This window comes from Anomaloglossus baeobatrachus, chromosome 11 (assembly GCF_048569485.1).
Source record: "Anomaloglossus baeobatrachus isolate aAnoBae1 chromosome 11, aAnoBae1.hap1, whole genome shotgun sequence".
NCBI classification, from domain to species: Eukaryota; Metazoa; Chordata; class Amphibia; order Anura; family Aromobatidae; genus Anomaloglossus; species Anomaloglossus baeobatrachus.
In genome coordinates, this window is record NC_134363.1 from 131,778,580 (window position 1) to 131,799,815 (window position 21,236).

The 21,236-nt window shown below is 49.1% G+C and overlaps 1 protein-coding gene across 2 annotated transcripts in view; it reads left to right on the forward strand.

The window, feature by feature from the left end:
- The first annotated feature begins 9,812 nt into the window (after nucleotides 1–9,812).
- Nucleotides 9,813–21,236, forward strand: part of PLEKHG5 (pleckstrin homology and RhoGEF domain containing G5) — a 395,051-nt gene continuing 383,627 nt past the window's right edge. Inside the window, exon 1 of one of the 2 annotated variants that reach the window (XM_075328647.1) lies at nucleotides 9,813–10,194. In XM_075328647.1, the coding sequence (XP_075184762.1) occupies nucleotides 10,062–10,194 (133 nt within the window). In that variant the 5' untranslated portion in view covers nucleotides 9,813–10,061. The remainder of the gene's footprint in view (nucleotides 10,195–21,236) is intronic. The other variant, XM_075328648.1, reaches the window with a different exon arrangement.

Sequence of the window (21,236 nt, forward strand, 5' to 3'; positions counted from 1 at the left end):
GTCACCTGGCGACCGGAGTACAAATTGACGGAGCGGACTCCGTTGGTGACTTAACAGCCGTGTGCGGCAATGATGCAAACCTGGCTGCGGGCCATCGTCAGGGCAATGTGACACACGTGCCTTGTATGGCTCACGTGTTGAACCGAATTCTCCAGCAATTTTTAAAACACCATCACGGCCTACATGGCCTTGTGCAGCGGGCACGCTCGCTATGTGCTCACTTCCATCGTGCGCACACAGCAGCTCAACAACTTTCGTCGCTACAGAAGTCTTTAGGTCTGGTGGTTAAACGCCTGAAATGCGATGTGCCGACACGCAGGAATTTGAATCTGCACATGTTGCAGCGTTTGTGGCAGCACCGCAGAGCCCTGCTGCAATACGTTATGACATATAGCCTGGGATAACTTGATCCAGAGGTGGTGCAGATCACGCTGCTGGAGTGGTGTCAGATCAAGGACCTATGCACCCTTCTACACAGTTTACAAATGTCGACGAAGATGTTTAGCACTGGCGATGCCATTCTCAGCGTGACAATTCTGGTCATCTACATGATGGAGCACACTGTAATTATTATTCGGAGTCAGGTGTTGGGACAAGAGGAAGGGGAGGAAGTACAGGAGGAGTCATATGCGGAAGGGATAACAAGATCTACGAGGTCCAGATGGTCAGCGGCACCTATGCGGCAGTCATGGTGAGGGAGAGGGATTAACAAGGGCGCATAGTATCAGCAAAAAGTGTTGAGGAAGGTGCAGGAGCCCATGAAGAAATGGAGGACGAACTGGCGATGGGCATGGAAGACTCAGCAGATGAGTGAGAGCTTGCTCACATTTCGGTTGTGCGAGGTTGTGGGGAGAGGGCAGAGGAAGGAGGCACGATTCTCACCTCTCTGCCACCAACACACCAAGGACTTGGTCCTCCTGGATGCACAAGACACATGAGCGCCTTCTTGCTGCACTACCTACATGACCCTCGGATTGTATGAATTTGAACTAATCCTGAATACTGGGTTGCCACACTGTTAGATCCCTGGTACAAGACAAAATTTGGCGAAATAATTCCTGCCATAGAAATGGACGCACGTGTACAGGAGTATCTGCAGAATGTGGTACGCAATCTTAGATCTACTTTTCCACTAAACACCAGTGATGCACAGAGTGAATCTCAACGCTTTGTCATGGATAGGAGGAAATGGTCTTTTACTTGTCCACATCTGAGGGACCGAGGGATGGCTGCTGTGCTGAGATGGCGTTGAGTACGGTGTCCCTGCAGAGTTGCACTTTTGGTCATATCCCAAAATGAGTTGAAAAAGGACAGATGCTGGTGGAAAGGGGAACAGGTGTGTTGGAAAGGGGAAAAAAGTTTTGGTCCGTGGATTTGGTGGTTAAGCAACTGTAACATTTGCTGAAGAAACACCATCTGTTACAGTGGGACTGGCAGATTTGGATAAAGTGGTATATACTATGTTACCGCTATATAACGAAAATTAATAAGAAAAGAAAGAGAAAGGTATATATCCCCATCAGCAGTCAGTGTCCACCGTGCTCCCAGTTGGAAAAGGAGAGGTTGGCAACTGGAAGGTTTGGTGGAGGATACAGAGCTGTGTGGCTATGAAACTAATAGTAGCCTGAACCGAGTTAGACGCCATTCGGATCTGGAGACTGTGAGCCCTGTTAGCGTCACAGGGTCCACATGCCCACCCAGCCCAGGAACTCCCTGTTAACAACACAGGGGCCATTGAGTACGCTGACCGTGTGCGTAGGGGCCACACCTGTGGACAGCAGGCGCATCAGCAGCAGCAGGCCTGTTAATGCCACTGGGCTGCACAAGCAGGACTGTTAGGACAGGAGCTGGTCTTAACCGTTCTGCGTTACCAACTGTGGTGGTGGCCTGCATCCACCACCCGATCCCTGCCTACCTCTGGCCTAAAGCCGCAATGGGTTCAACACATGGAGGTGTGCTCTTTCGGAGCATAATAGAAGACTGCGCACCTCCTTGTTGGCTCCAGCCCCTTTTATAACCTGGGTCCGCCCCAAACCAGGGTGAACCACAATGCACCTCCTGGAGACAAAAGTAGAGTGACACGTCATGAGTGGCATAACTAGCGTCCTATTTGGAAACGCAACTTCAATGATGACCTCATGGCTGCCATGACCCAAACACCTCACCAGTCATCATCTGACCATCAATAATGCGGTGACAAGTCATAGGGGTGGGCCTCTGCAAGCCATTTGGGAGGACACCTGATGCCCTGTGGTCTATATGGGACCCCCACATCAGGGGCAGGACCAAAGAGTTCATTACCGGACCTAGTCTCTGATGCAGTAAGTGCCTGAGCATGCTCAGTAGCATGAAATACAGTCTCTGAAAAAAGACTATCAGCTTTAGCATGGTGTCTAGGCACAAAACAGGACTTAGACCCGGCACGGAATGCAAGCACCTGTGCAAAGAGGCTTTTCACACTTAGTGTGGGAGCATGCGCTGTATCCCGAAAAGAAGACTTAGCGTCAGGAATGGCACAGTCAGGCTGAGCATACTCACTACGCGAAACACCGTAATTATGCTGCAGCTGGGGTACATCGGCACACGCATGCGCACTAGCTGCCTCTCCACACTTAGACGTGGAGGAGAAATTGCTCTTGGAGATGCTGTCTATGAACAGAAGGAAAAGCTAAAGGAAGCCTCACTTTCTATCCCTCCGAATTATCAAATGCAGCAATGAATTCCCTGAGTTTGCTATAACATTAGCGTAGCAAAATGTGCATGAGGGTGTCATGTAGAGGTGCTAGAAATAGCTTGTCACCAGTGGGGCACTAATGGAATACAACAGCCAGTTCTATGATGCCACTAAATGGCAGTATTTTTTGCTATCATTATAGCTCATTAAAAACAGAGCAGGAGGGTGTCATGCAGAGGTGATAGAAATAGCTTGGCACCAGTGGGGCACTAATGGAGTACAACAGCCACTTCTTGTATGCCACTAGGTACACTGAGTGTTTGCTAGTATAATGGCTTAGTAACAATGAGTTGGAGTGTGCAATGCAGGCAGACGTGCTGCAAATATCTTTGCACTAGTTTGACTACACAAAAGTACAATAGCCACGTTTAGGATGCCACTAGGTACACTGACTGTTTGCTAGTATAATGGCTTAGTTAAAAAGAGTTTGAGTGTGCAATGCCGGCAGACGTGCTGCAAATATCTTTACAATAGTGTGACTACACAAAAGTCCAATAGCCACGTTTAGGATGCCACTAGGTACACTGACTGTTTGCTAGCATAATGGCTTAGTTAAAAAGAGTTGGAGTGTGCAGAGGACAGGAGGGTACAGTGCCAGGATTGTGGGGCTCTGGGTAGAGGAATGGAAGCCTGCCTTTCTATTCCCTCCTAATGGTGAAATGCAGCGACGAAATCCCTGACCTTGGCTACACAGACGCTGTCGCTGTTTTCAGGACCTGTCACCTATGGCTCTGACCCTGCCGATACGAGCCCTTAAAAGGACTGCTAGAAAGTGCTCTCCCTAAGCTGTCCAGCGCTGTGTATGGAGCGCATACAGCTGTATCGGCGATAGGACAAAGGACGGAGCTGCGCCAGTGATGTCTGACACCAAAGACGCAGAAGAGATAATGGCGTCCTGGAGGAAAATGTCCGGTTTTATAATGCAGGGACATGTGACATGGACATCCTATCACACATGCCGTTGCTTCTCTGGCTAAAAGTCCACTTAGCTGTGTGTGTGTCTGGGATTGGCTGACATGCTAGCCCGCCCCACAAGACGCGCGCGCTTAGGGAAGGAAGACAAGGAAAAAAAAAAAAAAATGGCGATCGCCATTATAGAAACAGCAGTGATCTGAAGGCGCTGTTCCCGCACACTATACACTGAAATGTCATAATAGTGTGAGTCACAGAGTGACTTACACTATTACAGCGGAAAGCCAGCTAGGAATTAGCTGTTTTTTTGCTGCTAGAACCGTTCTCGAACGTTTCTACAACTATCGAGCTTTTGCAAAAAGCTCGAGTTCTAGTTCGATCTAGAACAGGCCCCAAAATCACTCGAGCCTAGAACTGGAGAACCTCGAACCGCGAACCGCGCTCAACTCTACTCAGTAGTAGTTGTTAGTACTCTATGGTGGCTCAGTGGTTAGTACTGCCGTCTTGCAGCGCTGGGGTCCTGGGTTCAAATATCTCAGAAGACAATATCTGCAAGGAGTTTGTAAGTTCTCCCTGTGTTTGCGTGGGTTTCCACCGGGTTCTCCAGTTTCTCCCACCCTCCAAAGACATACTGATAGGGAATTCAGATTGTGAGCTCCAATGGGGACAGTGATGATAATGTATATAAAGCGCTGTGGAATTAATGGTGATATATAGGGGAATAAATAACATTATTATTACTTCTCATTGTTCTCCCACATTTTGTCCTCAACTATGTTAAATATATTCTCTTTTTTCCCCCGAGAAAGTAATAGTGTCTTCTAAGTCCCCCGAAAAAAAAAGGACCTTATACCTGTATTCCACGGAGTAAAAATTTCAAGCAATTCATATGATAATTAACAATGATATAAAATAGTGTATCCTATAAAAAAATAAAACTTATACTCTCCTATTCTAGACAGTATAATGAGAATTCGGACCGGGGCCTCTTCTGTGAAGTTTGCAGCCACTTGGAGCAGGTGAAATAATGCATTGATATGTCTAAAGCCTGTGCATGAAGCTGACTGTGGCCTACAACAAAGAGTTATAGGGCAGAGATTTCCCATAGTGTTCAATAACCATCTGACAATCCAGGACACTGGGTCAGCAGTCTGGGGCATGTGCCCCGGATGCCCAGTGCTGGCTACGCCACTTATAGAACTCCTCACTGATTCTGAGAATTGGAATCCTGTATTTGTGGCGCCCTGGACAAGCCAGGTCGTCACAGGTACTGCAACAACACACCCCACACCCCGAGATAGGCACACCAGTCACACACAAATCCTTGTTGCCGCCCCCCAGGGGCTGATGTCCACACCAGGTGGGGTGGAGCCAGGCGGTTGGCCCCACCCACTGAGGAGTTCACAGTCCTCGTGGCGGGAAAGGAAGTGAGTTGAGATCTGAGTAGGAGTCAGGAGAGGAGTACAGTTAGGGAGAGTGAAAGAGAAGGAGTAAGACGGAGTAGTAGAGGAGCAGACTGACCGTGTCCGGGTACGTGGCCCGGGCACCAAGAGCAAGGTTGGCAGACGGTGGTGGCCGTCTTCAGGAGAGGCTGATCGACGCGGAACCGTAGGACCGGGGACGGGCGGTAGCCCGCAGGTACTGAACCGGGGAGCGAAGAGAAGCCAGCACAAACCGGCAGGGCCTACGGACCCCGACCAGGCTTGGAGTCGCCGTTAAACTGGTCAAATCCGTTAGCGACCGGAACCTCTGGGGTTTCCTAGCAACAAAGACCCGACTGAAGGCAACCGTCCAAACCAAGAAAGGGAAATACAACTACCGCCACAGTTAGAATTCCCAGGGCCAGAGCCTGCGGGCAAAAGGGGCTCCTCAGGCCCATATCCAAGCTGGGGAGCGGGTTACTGGTGGGAAGCCATCGGAGCCGAAGATACACAACAGGTGCAGGGAAAGGCAGCCACCACCAACCTACCGGGAGTAACCACAGCAGCCGACTGCGGGACCCGTCCATCCAGCCGTTTGTTTTACCGGAGACTCTGTATCCATCATTGGCTGAGTGAGTATCACCGTGCCGTCTGGCACCGCGCTGCCCCCGCGACCCTGCACCTCGCCAACCCTGCCTCCCCGTCCCACCTCACCGGGCCCCGGGACCACCAACCCCCTACCCACGGAGGGGAGAGAAACATCTTGGCTGCTCCCTGTCATCGCTCCCGGGATCCCCGTCCAGAGCAGCGGTGGTGTCCCAACCTCACCACAAAACGTGGGTGGCGTCACGGACCAACTCCCCAAACCCAAATCACCCCTTTCACTGCACGGGCGAGGAGCGCCGCTCGAGTCCCTGGATCCGGCCCACCGCTCGAGCCACCGAGCAGCAGCAGCGCTGGACCCTAGCGCCAGCGAGAGCGCAGCGGCGGCGGCATCCTCCCCGCCCGCGACATATTCCCTATGCAACAGAGAGCAAATGTATCATCAGCTTTTATTTTAGTGAACCAGTGGTGTAGTGGACCCCCACAGTCAAATGATCTAGGGCTTCAGCACTGAACAATCTGCTCTGTACTGAACAGAACCTGGAAGCACCACCTCTTCTTTAACCTCCAAAAGCTAACTGAATGAGTAAAGGAGACAGAGGTAGCTTGGTCGTGCCAACCCCTATATAGAGTGTAACTGAACAAACAAGGATGAACCAGTACTCTGTATAGGATCCTGCCCACGGCACAGGTGCTGTACTCTGCGCCCCCACAGCTCTATACCTTTGACCTTATTTTAAACTTGGTTAGAAAAGAGGTGTCCCAAATTAAAAAAAAATCCTCAAAACAATAACATTCGAATACATTTTATACACTTTTTCTAACCCCAGCTAGGTTTAGGGCAAAGTCTCGGGCTAGTGCTAGGGTTAGGTTTAGGGCTAAGGCTCAGGATAGGGATACGTTTAGGACTAAGGCTAGGGTTAGATTTAGGGATAAGGCACGGACTAAGGTTAGGTTTAGGGCTAAGGCTCGTGCTAGTGCTTGGGTTAGGTTTAGGGCTAAGGCTTGGGCTAGTGCTAGGGTTAGGTTTAGGGCTAAGGCTCGTGCTAGTGCTTGGGTTAGGTTTAGGGCTAAGGCTCGGGCTAGTGCTAGGGTTAGGTTTAGGCCTAAGGCTCGGGATAGGGATACGTTTTGGTCTAAGGCTCGGGCTAGTGCTAGGGTTAGATTTAGGGATAAGGCACGGGCTAAGGTTAGGTTTAGGGCTAAGGCTCGTGCTAGTGCTTGGGTTAGGTTTAGGGCTAAGGCTCGGGCTAGGGTTAGGTTTAGGGCTAAGGCTCGTGCTAGTGCTTGGGTTAGGTTTAGGGCTAAGGCTCGGGCTAGTGCTAGGGTTAGGTTTAGGCCTAAGGCTCAGGATAGGGATACGTTTTGGTCTAAGGCTCGGGCTAGTGCTAGGGTTAGATTTAGGGATAAGGCACGGGCTAAGGTTAGGTTTAGGGCTAAGGCTCGTGCTAGTGCTTGGGTTAGGTTTAGGGCTAAGGCTCGGGCTAGGGTTAGGTTTAGGGCTAAGGCTCGTGCTAGTGCTTGGGTTAGGTTTAGGGCTAAGGCTTGGGTAAGTGCTAAGGTTAGGTTTAGGGCTAAGGTTTAGGCTAATGCTAGGGTTAGTGTTGTGAATGTCATCCGAATGGGTATTGGTTTGGAGCTCCCTCTGGTGGCCAGGAATGGTAATGAAGCTGAGTTTGAATCTGTAATTCAGACAGGTGAATGAATTAATTGGGAATCCAGGAAATCCTATTGCAGATCAGCCTAGTTTATTTAGGAGAGCATTTTTTTGCCTGGCGGCTGCCGGTGGTAGCTGTTCCTGCCTGCTTCTGAAGATGGCTGGGAGTTTTTCCTTCTGTTTTTCCCATTTATTTGGTGCCTGAATCTACTCCAGATAAGTTTACAGTTTTTTGTGCTTAATTGCTGGATTTGCACTTAAGAGTGTTTCTGCATACTCCGTTTCGTTCTGTGTTTGGTTTCTTGTATGTGAGGACATTTCTTTCTGCTTTTGTGAGCAGAGCAGTCCCTCAAGCAAGAAAGGGAGTTTGCTCCCTGGTCAGTTTTGGATTATTTGCACGTTAGAATATTACTTGTTCTATGATTTTGTTTCTTTCCATTATATCTGCAGTTCTGTTTAAAGTGTCAAGCACAAGAGTACCTGATATAGTGGGGGAGAGTCTGTGTGGTCTCAGTATTTTTTATTATCAGGAGATTGATATTTTTGCAGGTTTTTTTGCTGACCGCAATCAGTTATCTTTCCTGTCCTGTTCTATCTAGTAAGTCGGGCCTCACCTTTGCTAATCTATATTTTCTGTGTATTGTGATTTTTTTCATCACCGTTGTTTACATGTTGGGAGCTTGGTATTCCTTTGGGAACTGCTCCGAGGCAAGTTAGGATTCCTTAGTTCTATCATTGAGGTGTAGCAAGTTTTTCAGGCAGTTACGAGGTGTCTAGGTGTGTTAGGAACATCCCACTGCTACTTCTAGTGTTGTCTGATAGATAGGGGAGTGCGGTCAGCTCAGTTTCCAACTACTCTTGTGGTTTTGTTTTTTCTTTTTTAATGGGATTTTTCATGATCATCCACGGTTACCAGATCATAACAGGTTAGGTTTAGGGCTAAGGCTATGCTTGGGCTAGTGCTAGGGTTAGGTTTAGTGCTAAGGCTTGGGCTAGTGCTGGGGTAAAGGGTACTTTACACGCTGCGATCTCGCTAGCGAGCTCGCAAGCGATTGTACCCGCCCCCGTCGGTTGTGCGACACGGGCAAATCGCTGCCCGTGCTGCACAACCTCGCTTACCCCCGTCACACACACTTACCTGCCCTGCGACGTCGCTCTGGCCAGCGAACCGCCTCCTTTCTAAGGGGGCGGTTTGTGCGGCATCATAGCGATGTCACACGGCAGGCGTCCAATAGAAGCGGAGGGGCGGAGATGAGCGGGACGTCACATCCCGCCCACCTCCTTCCTTCTGCATTGCCGGTGGAGGCAGGTAAGGAGACGTTTGTCGCTCCTGCGGTGTCACACATAGCGATGTGTGCTGCCGCAGGAACAACGAATAACATCGCTAATAAGCAGAAAACGATTTTTTGTTTCAGGACGATCTCTCAGCGGCAAACAATTTTGACCGCTTTTGCGATCATTTAAGTGTCACACACTGCGATATCGTTAATGACGATAATTCATTAACGATATCATAGCGTGTAAAGCCCGCTTTAGGTTTAGAGCTAAGGAGAGGTCTAGTGCAAGGGTTAGGTTTAGGGCTAAGGCGTGGTCTAGTGCTAGGGTTAGGTTTAGGACTGAGGCTCGGGCTAGTGCTAGGGTTAGGTTTAAGGTTAGGGTATTATTATTATTATTTATTATTATAGTGCCATTTATTCCATGGTGCTTTACAAGTGAAAGGGTATTAAAATAGTTAAAAAATAAACAACATATAACAATTTATAACTTTATTTTATGTCGGAATTTCAGCAGAAAGAAAGAAAAATTAGATGGTCAAAGGGTAAATCATAATTAATACACAAAACATGTCCTTGGGGGGAAAGAAGTGTAGCACTAGACTCGTGGAAGGAATTCAGGAGTGCTAATGGTCCATGGGTTAGGAAAAAATACTTGGCTGGCCCCAGGCGCTAGCTAGCCACACTATGCCATTGTAGGGAATGGTAGATACAGCTGTACAGTGGACTGTCTCAGGGGTTTCCTTGTGTCTCATAGACAACGAAGAACAACCCTTACTGTATAGACACCTATCTTCTGCAAATAGGGGCTTGGACCCTTTTTGGCACAGACTATGAGGTTCTACGGCGCCCAAGTGACTCTGTGGCTATAAAATAGCTCTGTAGATACTAAAGATACATAAGAAAGGCTACAAAACATAATAGAGATTAAAAAAAGTGAATAAAGTCCATACGTAAAATGTTGGGGGGGTCTCTTTTCTACCCCTCGTTACTGCCCCCCATTGAGTTTATTTTTTTAATATCCGGCAACTGAACAGCAAACCATAACCAACGCAATTATCCTTATCTGAAATGTCATACTTCCTTAGATTAATTTCTTTCCGAGCCCATGAAAAACAAAATTTCGAAACCGTCTGTAGGAGGCGAGAGAAAGGCTCATTGTCTGGTCTGGTGCGGAGACCATTGGTCAGTGTATAACCACAGTCTGTGTTTTACCAGTTTTCTGTCTTTTATGGACATGAATTCTTTATTTGTTCAGACCTCAGAGCTTTTTCTCCCCTTTGGAAGTAAAGAGCGGCCCGTTTCCTTCTAACCCCGGGGATGATACAGCGAAAATATTTCACACAAATCCCCCAAATCCAAAGAAATAGGCTCTGGAGGGAGGAATGAAGGCAGTAAGACCTTAGGAGGCTTCTCTAAGATTCTTTATCTGGGGATATTTATTTGCATTTGTCTTCAATATGTTTCTGTATTGGAAAAAACGGGGAGCTTATGAGCTTGAGACGCTCCCCACATCCCTGACGGAGCTGGGCTACAGTGCTGTGGAGCGCTTCTCCTGGAGCTCATCCCTGGACATCATTGAGGATCTGGCAGGTAGGTCACGGGGAGAAGAGCAAATGACTCTTATCTTCTGTTTGTCTGATATCTGATATATTTATATATTCTTCTATCTATGCACATGGTATATAAAAACCATATTCACTGCCATGGTTAGCCTCTATTGTTGGACATCTTCATAATTAAGCATATTTTCTGATCAAGATCCTAAGAGAACTGGTTGATAGTATGTGGGAAATGTAATGACAGCCACATTCGATGGCAAAGCAGGTAACTCAGGGGCGGGCATATCATTGGTGCAACCCACAGCGTCCAAGAGGTCAGGGGGTCATTTCTACCTCCAAAGCAGGTGCAATTTTGCATTTTTATGAGCTCCTAGGCTCCAAAGGGGTCATATATTGTTCTTGCACAAAGGTCTTTCTCTGTCTATCTTCGCCACCATGATGTTTTTAAGCAGCAAGACCATCTTGTGACTATGTTGGTTTCCCCTATGCACAGGTATGATGGACACACAGAGATATGGGCAATGCACACAGTGGAGTTAGGCTAGTTTCACACTTGCGTTGTTTTCCTTCAGTCACAATCCTCCGTTTTGGAAAACAGCGGAATCCGTTAATGGATTCCGCTGCTTCCCATAGACTTGTAGGATGACGGATTGTGACAGAAGTACCTGCGTTGCTTCCGCTTGCCGATGCTGTGTTGCTTCCGCCGGGCGGAAGGAATGCAGCGTGTAACGTTTTTTGAGCAGCGGAATCCTTAGGATTTCGCTGTGCATGCGCTCTCTGGCTCCCTGCACACGTAACCAGGGTACACATCGGGTTACTAAGCAAAGAACTTTGCTTGGAAACCCGATATTTACCCTGGCTACGTGTGCAAGGAGCCAGCGCTAAGCGGTGTATGCTGCTAACCAAGGTAAATATCGGGTAACCAAGCAAAGTGCTTTACTTAGTTACCCGATATTTACCCTGGCTATGTGCGCAGGGAGCCCGACACTTCCCTGCTCGGCTCCGCCCCCTCCCGCACTCTACTCCACATGTACACACACACTCATACTCACACTCACCTGTCCCCAGCCATGCAGTCCCCAGCACTGACATCCTCAGCGCCATGGCCCCGCTCAGCTCCACCCACCCCGCACTCTGCCCCCCGCACACATTCTCGGCGGCCGAACGATCAGCTGATCACCCAGCGGTTGGCTATTGTGCACGATCAGTTCATCGCCCGGCAGCCATAAAGAAGAAGAAGAAAAAAAAAGCAGATTCCGCTGTTTTGTCCGATCCGTTGCATCCGTTGTGCCACTATATGCAACACATCCGTTGCATCCGTCACACAACGCAATGCGCAACGGATGCCGTTCAACGCAAGTGTGAAACTAGCCTTACAGCACAGGGAGAATGCACACAGTGATGTAACAGAACAGAGAGAATGCACATGCATAGAGGCATTATAGTGCATGGATATCCTATGTAGTGTAGCACATAATGACACAAGTGATGAGAGTCCAAAATAAGGCTCCCAGTGAAATACAGTACAGGGATAATGCACACAGTGATGCATGACTATACTACTCAAGCACAAGGTGAAGTTGCTGCCCACTGTCTTACCATTCTGATTCCCTTAGACAGCTGATATATCCTAACTGTGCTACGTTATGAATTCGGAGGTTAGTTGGAGCACCAGCGTTGTGTTCAGCTACTATTTGCTTAATTGTGCATTGCCTGTTGATCAGAATTTTGTCCCCTTCCTCTGCCCACTTTCATTGACATCCCCATTCACTGGATGTTTTCATCAACCCCAAAAGATTGGCAGTTTTTGAAATGGCAGCCTGGTAGTCTAGCATTAATGACAAGGTTTCAGCTGACGTCGCTTAGATTACTTGATCTTCCCATTCTACACTGAAAAGTATTGATGAGTAGGGATGAGCGAACACGAATGGTAAAGTTTGGGGCTCATGCCAGACACCAGGTCTCCGGGGCTCAAACTCAAATATGGACTTTTTAAAAAAAAGTCTGTATCCCAGTCTGGAGTTCTGGTGCTGTGTATATGCTAATAAAGGTTGTTGAAAGGCTGCAACGCACCCAATGAATAAGCTTTTCCTCCTGGAGAAGATGTCTGTATGCTGCTGTGAACAATAAATACATTTTTTAAATGACGTGGGCTCCCATCTATTATTGATAACCAGCGCAGGTAAAGCAGACAGTTGGGAGCTGGTTTTATCAGATTGCAAAGGTTTATAGTTATTTGGCCCCCTCCCAGCCTAAAAATAGCAGCCCACAGCCACCCCAGAAATGGCGCATCCATTAGATGCACCAAATCTGATGCTTTGCCTGACTCTTCCCAAATGTCCTGCTGCGGTGGCAATCAGGGTAATACTTGTGGGATTGATGGAAGCTGTGAATTGACAGCTGGCATCCAGCTTAGGGGTTAGTAATGGAGAGACAATTATCGGACACCCCCATTACTAACTCGGTGCGTGTATAGTTAAAAAATACACACAGGAAAAAAATGCTTTATTTGAATAAAGACTCACCACATTTCCTCAATCAATTTATTAATTAAAAAGAAATCCTAAAAGTTCCAATGTAATCCAGTGGTGCAATGTCCCACAACGTCCTTTGAATCCTATGGAGCCTTGTTCTGAGAATAATCTCAGAATGAGGCTCAATAGGTCACTCCCAGTCAGGTACAGAATTTCTCACGAGTGTACCTGCCACAGCTCCTCCTCCATAATCCACAACTCCTCCAGAAGATTGTCCCGGATCCTTTCTAATAACAACTTGATCATTTATTTACTGTTTCTTTATATACACTATGTTTATATGCTGTTTATATACTGTTTGTTTATATACACTTATATACACTAAACAAAAATATAAAGGTAACACTTTTGATTTTGCTTCTTTTTTTCATGAGCTGAACTTAACACTAGAAGTCCCAGAAATTTCGAGCTCCCCCCTGAAGTTCCGAAAGGGGGTCAAATGACCCTTAGTAAACTGAATAGAACTAACTAGAAACTAAATGGCTAAACTCAATCAATGGAAAACAACAACCTCCTGTGGTGCGACAGTAATGGCCTTAATTACAGAACAAAAGACGGTGATTATAGGATGTTAGCTAAAATCCTTCAGGTCATTCGACCCGTCTCTGGGTTCCAAAGGTAGAAATGTTAAATGACCCTTCTCTGGGACTTCTAAGACTTTTTCTATCCACCCAAAAGGCCTTTTCCTCTCAACTATTGTTCACAATTTTGGGTAAATCTGTGTGTAGTTCGCACTTCTCCTTTTCTGAGATAATCCGTCCTCCTCACAGGTGTGACATATCAAGATGCTGATTAGACAGCATGATTATTGCACAGGTGTGCCTTAGGCTGGCTACAATAAAAAAATCACTCTAAAATGTGCATATTATATTTTTATATTTTTGTTCAGTGTACATTAACATAGATCATTAATTATCACTCTCCCCATTAGACTGTGTGCACAATTATTAGGCAATTTGCATTTTTGAAGATTAATGTTATTAGTGAACAACTTTAGGGCTGTTGGTGAATCCAAAATGTTAATAAGCCTGCAACCTGAATATTTAACATAGTGAAAGTGAGGTTTTATCTTTGTTAGGAGAATATTTATGTGCAGAATTATTATGCAACTAAATAAAGAGAGTACATTTTTCCATCTCATTAGTTTATTATAATCTGTTGCAGTGAGAATAATAACCAAACAACTCAAAATGTACAAAATTATATTATTGACGCTTAACAAAAATCTTAGTGACCAATATAGCTGTGATTCTTTTCAATATCATATATAATCCTTCCATCAATGGAGTATGTCAGTTTCATAATCTGTTGACAATCAACTTTTTGGGCCGCACCAACCACAGCCCCCCAGACACTGATCAGAGAGGCGACTCTTCCTTCACCGAAAATCTCCCATTTAAGAAGGGGCCATAACGCTCTCAATAGATTTCAGGTCAGGTGAGGAAGGGACTGGGTCATTATTCTTCCATCTTTAAAGGCCTTTACTGGCAGCCGAGCCGTAAAGACTTTCCAGTTAAATTCTGGTTTTCTTGAAAGATGCAGATTTTTTTCCTGTATTACTGGATGGAGAAAGTGTCTTCTAAAAACTGCCAGTAGGTTTTGGAGTTGATTGTGCGTCCATCTTAAACCCGAAAGGGTCCAACTAGCTCATCTCTTTAATAATCCCAGCCCATAGCAGTGCCCACCTCCACCTTGCTGGCGTCTGAGTCGGAGATGAGGTTTATGCCCATTACTGATCTAGCCATGGCCCATCTGTGACGCCCCTGGACTATCAGGTCGTCACAGGGTATTGCACAATCTACCCTCCGTGCAGTATCCACCTCCCTCTTGGTTATGGGTCCCTAACTACATGGTGTTGCCTACATCAGCTAATTAAATCCTAGATACACCCTGCACCACACCCACCAGACACACCAGTGGACGGCTTAAGTGGAATAGAGCCGCCCACTTGGGGGGTCAGGGAGGGAGCGGTGGTAGTAGTAGGAGTTAGAGAGTAGCCCTCGAGCTGTGAGGAGCTCTGAGGAGGTCGGGAGCGGGGACTCCCATAAGGAGACTGTCTAGGTGGCAGACGGTGGTCTGGGCCTAGAGCAGTTGGACCCCCGGTCGCAGGGGATCGTGGCAAGGGGCTCTGGTCTGTCGAGCAGGACAGCCGGCGGCCTTGCACTATCACCGGGCTGGGACCAAGGCATGACGGGGTACGTGGACCCTAGGTCGGGGAGTAGCTGCATGCAACCCGATAATTTACCCGTGGAGAACGGAGCCTTCAAGATTCGTTCCCAACCGCTCCAAAATCGGGGCATTAGCGCAACGAGGGGGATAGGACTTTCCATTCAATACGGTCCCGAAAATCCCAAGCGTGAACCCTGAGAGCAAGCTCCCACACTTAGCCACAGTGGGGAGCGGGACCCGGCAAGTTTCACACTACCGGGACCACCAGAGAAGTGAACTTAGTGCCAGGAGGCAGGTCATGGATCACCAGGCAGCACCATTGGGGACGGGACCCGAACTAGCTCCCCTCAGCGGCAGCGGTGTCCAGAGATTTGGTTTACTCGGTTGTCAGTGTCTGCTTAATGGACTGAGTGAGTACATGAGTGATCTCTGCATCCCGCGGCCTTACACCCCACACACCAAGTCCCAGGGCATTCCCCCCCACCCGTGGAGGGTTCTAACACCTTGCTGCCCCATTTCATCATCTCCGCGTACTCCCAACGGCAGCGGTGGTAGTCCTAATTACCACACACCACGGGTGGCGTCACAAACTCTATAATCCCTTGTAAATACCCCCTCATTTGACTGGCTGCACGACCCCCGGGTCCGGAGACCCTCGAGCCACTGAGAATCCGAATCCGAGCAGCTCGGCTGCTGCCACACAGGTGGCACACATCCATCTGCTTCGTCAAGAATCATTCTCATCTCATCAGTCCATAAAAAAGTGAACAATCTTTCTTCAGTTATTTCTTGGCCCAGTCTTGACGTTCCCCCTTGTATGTCTTGCTCAGTGGTGGTCAGGTTCAGCCTCCTCATCTCGTCCGTGTCTCTGACAACTGAACACCTTGCACTGGAGGATAATAGGCTCCTGGTTGCTTCTGATAGCTCCATGCTGTTAGTCAAATCTGAACCCAGTATCCATGGCTGCAAGGAAACAGTTGGCTTAGCCATTGTGCATTTATGGATCCAATGTATTCACCACCGTAGTTGAACTCTGACAACCCAAAACCATCTGTAAATTCCAGAATTTAAGCCTACAGTATTTTGGTGGTATCAGGGGAACTCCACGTCTTTGGTTGCCCAACAAAGACATTGTACTCCAGTCCAACAGTCTGGACAATTCTTCGTTGTTGTCAATCTTTCCCTCCATAGTGGCTACAGTGTCTTAGTAGGCAACCCAATATTTCTCAGCTACACTTGACAATGCTTGGCACAGTTTTAAGAATACAAGTTGTTGCTCTTTGTGAGATCAGATACTTTTAATGTTTACTTTATCACGGATGAAAGAATATGTAGCCTTCAAAGCTGGACAGAGATTTACCAGTAAGAACCTCTAAAGCCGGTGTTCAGCATCCAGAAGAATGTGGGGTTTGCTATTCCACGTGAGGATATGGATAGATACCTCAGTAATACTCAGACTGATCTGGATGCTTGATCTAGTCAAGGTCAAATAAAGTACAGAGCAATAAGTTATGTTCCTATGAACCTTTCCCCAACATAAATAGGCAATAGTCTAAAAAGGAACCCCTTTTTTATATCCAAACTTAACCTGCCATCTTCCCTGGTTTGCAAATTGTGGTTGGGCTAAGTTCTCCAACGTGAGCTGACCTTTCTGTGTAGCTCCTGACTCTGGCTCATAGAAGGGAGTCTTGTAAGTCTTGCCTTAGGGGGGGTTCTCCGGTGCCTTCCACTTTGTATTGTGAAGTGAGTTACATTGATGACTTAATGTCTACACATTGTGAGGTAGCGTGGTCGGCTGCGCAGCAGAAGACACGGGATCCAGGCATCAAGTTTCACAGCATCCGGTTTAATAGTCAAACAAAAGTCCACAACAGTACACATGGGCCTCTCCGGCAGCAAACTCAGGGAGCTGTGTTCACTCCCTCACACACTAAGCTACCACGCCCATCTTTCTGTTTCCTTTTAACCCTGTAGGGAAACAGCATTAACCCCGGAGTGGAGTTACTTTCTATCATGGAGTGAGCACAACCGGGGCGAGACGTACCGGCCGTCATAGATAATCCCGGTCACCGTCTCACATACCCCCCCCCTCAGTTCAAGCGAGCGGGGTTGAACTCCTGCTAGCAAACACGGGCCGCGGGACAAGGCATCGGCGTTGCCCTGCAACCTACCGGCCCGGTGTTCAACCGTAAACCGGAAGTTCTGCAGAGAAAGGAACCACCGGGTAACCCGGGCATTCCGTTCCTTGGCGGACCTCATCCAGACCAGTGGAGAGTGATCCGTCACCAAGCGAAACTGCCGTCCCAGCAGGTAATAGCGTAGGGACTCCAAGGCCCACTTGATCGCCAGGCACTCCTTCTCCACTACGCTATAATTCCGCTCGGGAGGGGTGAGCTTCCTACTTAAGAAGGTGACGGGGTGTTCCTCCCCCTGAACCACCTGAGACAGCACTGCCCCCAGGCCGACCTCCGAGGCGTCAGTCTGTACTATGAACCCCTTCCGGAAATCAGGGTTTACAAGAACGGGCTGTCCGCACAGGACCCCTTTTAGGGCCCGGAAGGAGTCCTCGGCCTGCGAAGTCCAGCGCACCATGACGGACTTCTTGCCTTTGAGAAGGTCCGTCAAGGGGGCTGATAGTCCCGCAAAATCTTTGACAAACCTCCTGTAGTACCCCACGATACCCAGGAAGGCCCTAACCTGCTTCGTGGTCAGGGGTCTAGGCCACTTCTGGATCGCCTCAACCTTGTTAATTTGGGGCTTAATCACTCCTTGGCCTATCACGTAGCCCAAGTAGCGGGCTTCCGTGAGTCCCAACGCACATTTCTTGGGATTGGCTGTCAATCCGGCTGTTCGAAGCGCGTCCACCACCGCTTGTACCTGTTCCAAGTGGGTCTGCCACTCGGAGCTGTAAATGATGATGTCATCAAGGTACGCTGATGCATACGCCTGGTGGGGTTCCAGCACCAAGTCCATCAACCTCTGGAACGTGGCCGGAGCGCCATGTAACCCAAAAGGCAAGACAACATAGTGGAAGAGACCCTCCGGCGTAACAAAGGCAGTTTTCTCCTTGGCGGACTCCATCAGTGGCACCTGCCAGTACCCCTTGGTCAGGTCGAGCGTGGTAAAATATCGCGCCTGTCCCAGCCTATCAATCAGCTCATCCACCCGCGGCATGGGGTAGAGATCGAACTTGGATATTTCGTTCAATCTCCTAAAGTCATTGCAGAATCTTAAGGAGCCATCGGGTTTTGGTATTAGGACAATGGGACTAGCCCATTCACTCTGGGATTTTTCGATGACCCCCAGGCGTAGCATTGTCTTCACTTCCTCTGATATGGCTTGTCTTCGAGCCTCCGGTACGCGGTATGACTTCAGGCGAACCTTCAGGTGGGGCTCGGTGACAATGTCATGTCGTATCAGACTGGTCCTACCCGGCAACTCGGAGAAGACATCGGGGTTCTGCTGAACTAGCCGTCTGGCCTCTCGCCTCTGTTGCTTGGTGAGGGCTTCTCCAATCCTTACTTCCGGTTCGTCCTCTCCGGAGGTTGCTGGAGCCGGGTTTGAACGACCCGAAGAGGAGGGAGATGGGGAAAAATCAACCATCAGGCTTTCCCGTTCCTGCCACGGTTTTAATAGGTTGACATGGTATATTTGTTCAGGTTTCCGCCTACCGGGCTGCAATACTTTATAGTTGACCACCCCGACTCTTTCCTTTATCTCGTAGGGGCCTTGCCACTGAGCCAGGAATTTACTCTCCGCCGTGGGGATCAATACCAACACCCGATCTCCGGGTTTAAAGGTCCGCACGGTGGCTTGTCTATTGTAGCGGCCGCTTTGCGCGGCCTGAGCCTCCTGTAAATGCTCCTTCACAATTGGCATGACCGCGCTTATGCGGTTCTGCATTCCTAAAATGTGTTCAATCACACTTTTATGGGGGGTGGGCTCTTGCTCCCATGTTTCCTTTGCCAGGTCCAACAATCCCCGGGGATGTCGCCCGTATAACAATTCAAAAGGCGAAAACCCCGTGGATGCCTGTGGCACCTCTCGTATGGCAAACATCAAATAGGGAAGCATCATATCCCAGTCTTTCCCGTCTTTGGAGATCACCCTTTTAGCATGGTTTTCAGGGTTTTATTGAATCGTTCTACTAACCCATCCGTCTGAGGATGATACACAGATGTACGCAACTGCTTGATCTGGAGTAGCCGGCATAGTTCTTTGGTCACTTTAGACATGAATGGGGTCCCCTGATCCGTAAGGATCTCCTTGGGCAACCCCACCCGGCAGAACACAGCAAACAACTCCCGAGCTATAAGCTTCGCCGCAGTATGTCTGAGAGGTATCGCCTCTGGATACCGGGTGGCATAGTCAACGATCACTAGGATGTGTTGGTGCCCTCGAGCAGACTTTACGAGGGGCCCCACCAGATCCATCCCTATCCGTTCAAAAGGGACTTCTATAATGGGTAACGGTACCAACGGACTGCGAAAGTGGGCCAGTGGTGCGGTAAGCTGACACTCCGGGCAGGTTTCGCAGAACCGTTTAACCTCCCCAAAGACCCCGGGCCAATAGAACCTTTGCAATATTCGCTCCTGCGTTTTCTTGACCCCCTAGGTGGCCACTCATCAGGTGTTTATGAGCCAAGTCGAGGACCCGCCGGCGATACGGCTGGGGCACCACCAACTGCTCTACCCCCACGCCCCGTATTTCATCTACCCGGTAGAGTAAATCCTGCTTAAGAGCGAAATGGGGGTACCTTACCTGGGCACCGGGCAGCTGTGCCACCCCGTCAATTACTATCACCCGATTCCGGGCATGTATTAATGTAGGGTCCTAGAGTTGGGCTGTCCCAAACGTATCCGGGGATGCCTCCAAGTCCGGGATGGGTTCGACCGTCTCAGCCTCTCCTGCCAATACCTCTAGGGGCGACCTATCGGGTTCACACTCTGTCCCTATCATGGGGACCCCTATGGCAGGCGTCCCGGATTCAGGATTGTAGGGCTCAGGTCCCGGACTGACCAATATCTGAGGGGACTTAGGAGGTCCCTTCCATAAAGTCCAAAAATATGGCAGATCCCTTCCTAGGATCACGTCATAGGGAAGAGAGTTAATAAGTCCCACCTCATGTTGCACCTGACCGCAAGGTGCTGTGATGGTAACAATCCCCGTGGGATAGTCTCGGCGGTCCCCATGTATGCAAACCACCCCCACGGTACGTCCTGTGGCCTTTACTTTAGCCCTTAGGGTTGATCGCACAAGGGTCACTAAGCTTCCGGAATCCAACAAGCCTGTAACCGGACATCCATTCACCTGTATTTGGCACAAGTGGGGCTCAGTCTCTGGGGAGACCAGGTCAGCGGTACACACCACCTGAGCATACATTGAACCCCGCCGGGTAACCCCACAATCCATGGGCTCCGTGGTGAGTGGACACTGGGCTTCCATATGTCCCACCCGCTGGCACCGCCAACATCTAATAGGGAAGGAAACCCCCTTGACGAGTTGTCGTTTAGGGTACATAGCCTTCCGGACCTCAGGGACGGAGGGTGCAGCCTCAGACGGGACGGTAGCGGACTCCCGCACCGGTGTCAGCGGTGGGTCCTTGGCCCTAGGCTTGGAGGGGCCGGACCGACGGGCGGTACGCAAAGTCTCAGTGTCCCGTATCAAGTCCTGCGTAGCCACATGCCGCTCTACCAGGCCCACTAATTGGTCCAGGGTACTTGGGTCGCCCTGTCCTACCCACCGTTGAATGGTGACGGGTAAGGTGCGCACAAAACGATCAACAACTACCCTTTCCACCATTTGCGTCGGGCTCAGAGTGTCAGGCTGCAACCACTTTTTTACGAGATGCAACAAGTCATAGGCCTGTGAGCGTACGGGTTTGGCTTCCTCATAGAACCACTGATTTACCCTCTGAGCCCGTACATAGGTATTCACCCCCATCCGAGCAAGTATTTCGGCTTTCAGGGTCGCATATTCTAAGGCGTCCTCGGTACAGAGGTCCAGGTATGCTTTTTGGGGCTCCCCCGTCAGATAGGGCGACAATACCTCAGCCCACTGGGGGATCGGCAGTTTTTCCCGCTCGGCCACCCGCTCAAACACCGCCAGGAACGCTTCCACATCATCCCCCGGGGTCATCTTTTGCAACGCTTGTCTCACCGCTTTCCGGACGCTGCCGTCGTCACCCGATCCCGGGGTTGTTGCTGCCGGTCCGGCACGGATCGACTTGGCCAGGAGAACCATCTGTTCTTGGTGTCTTTGTTCCTGCGATTTCAAGGATTGGAGCAGGTGTGCATTGGTCTGTTGCTGCTGTGCATTAGCCTGAGCCAAATGCTTTAGTATGTCCTCCATGGCGTCGCCGGGTTTGGGC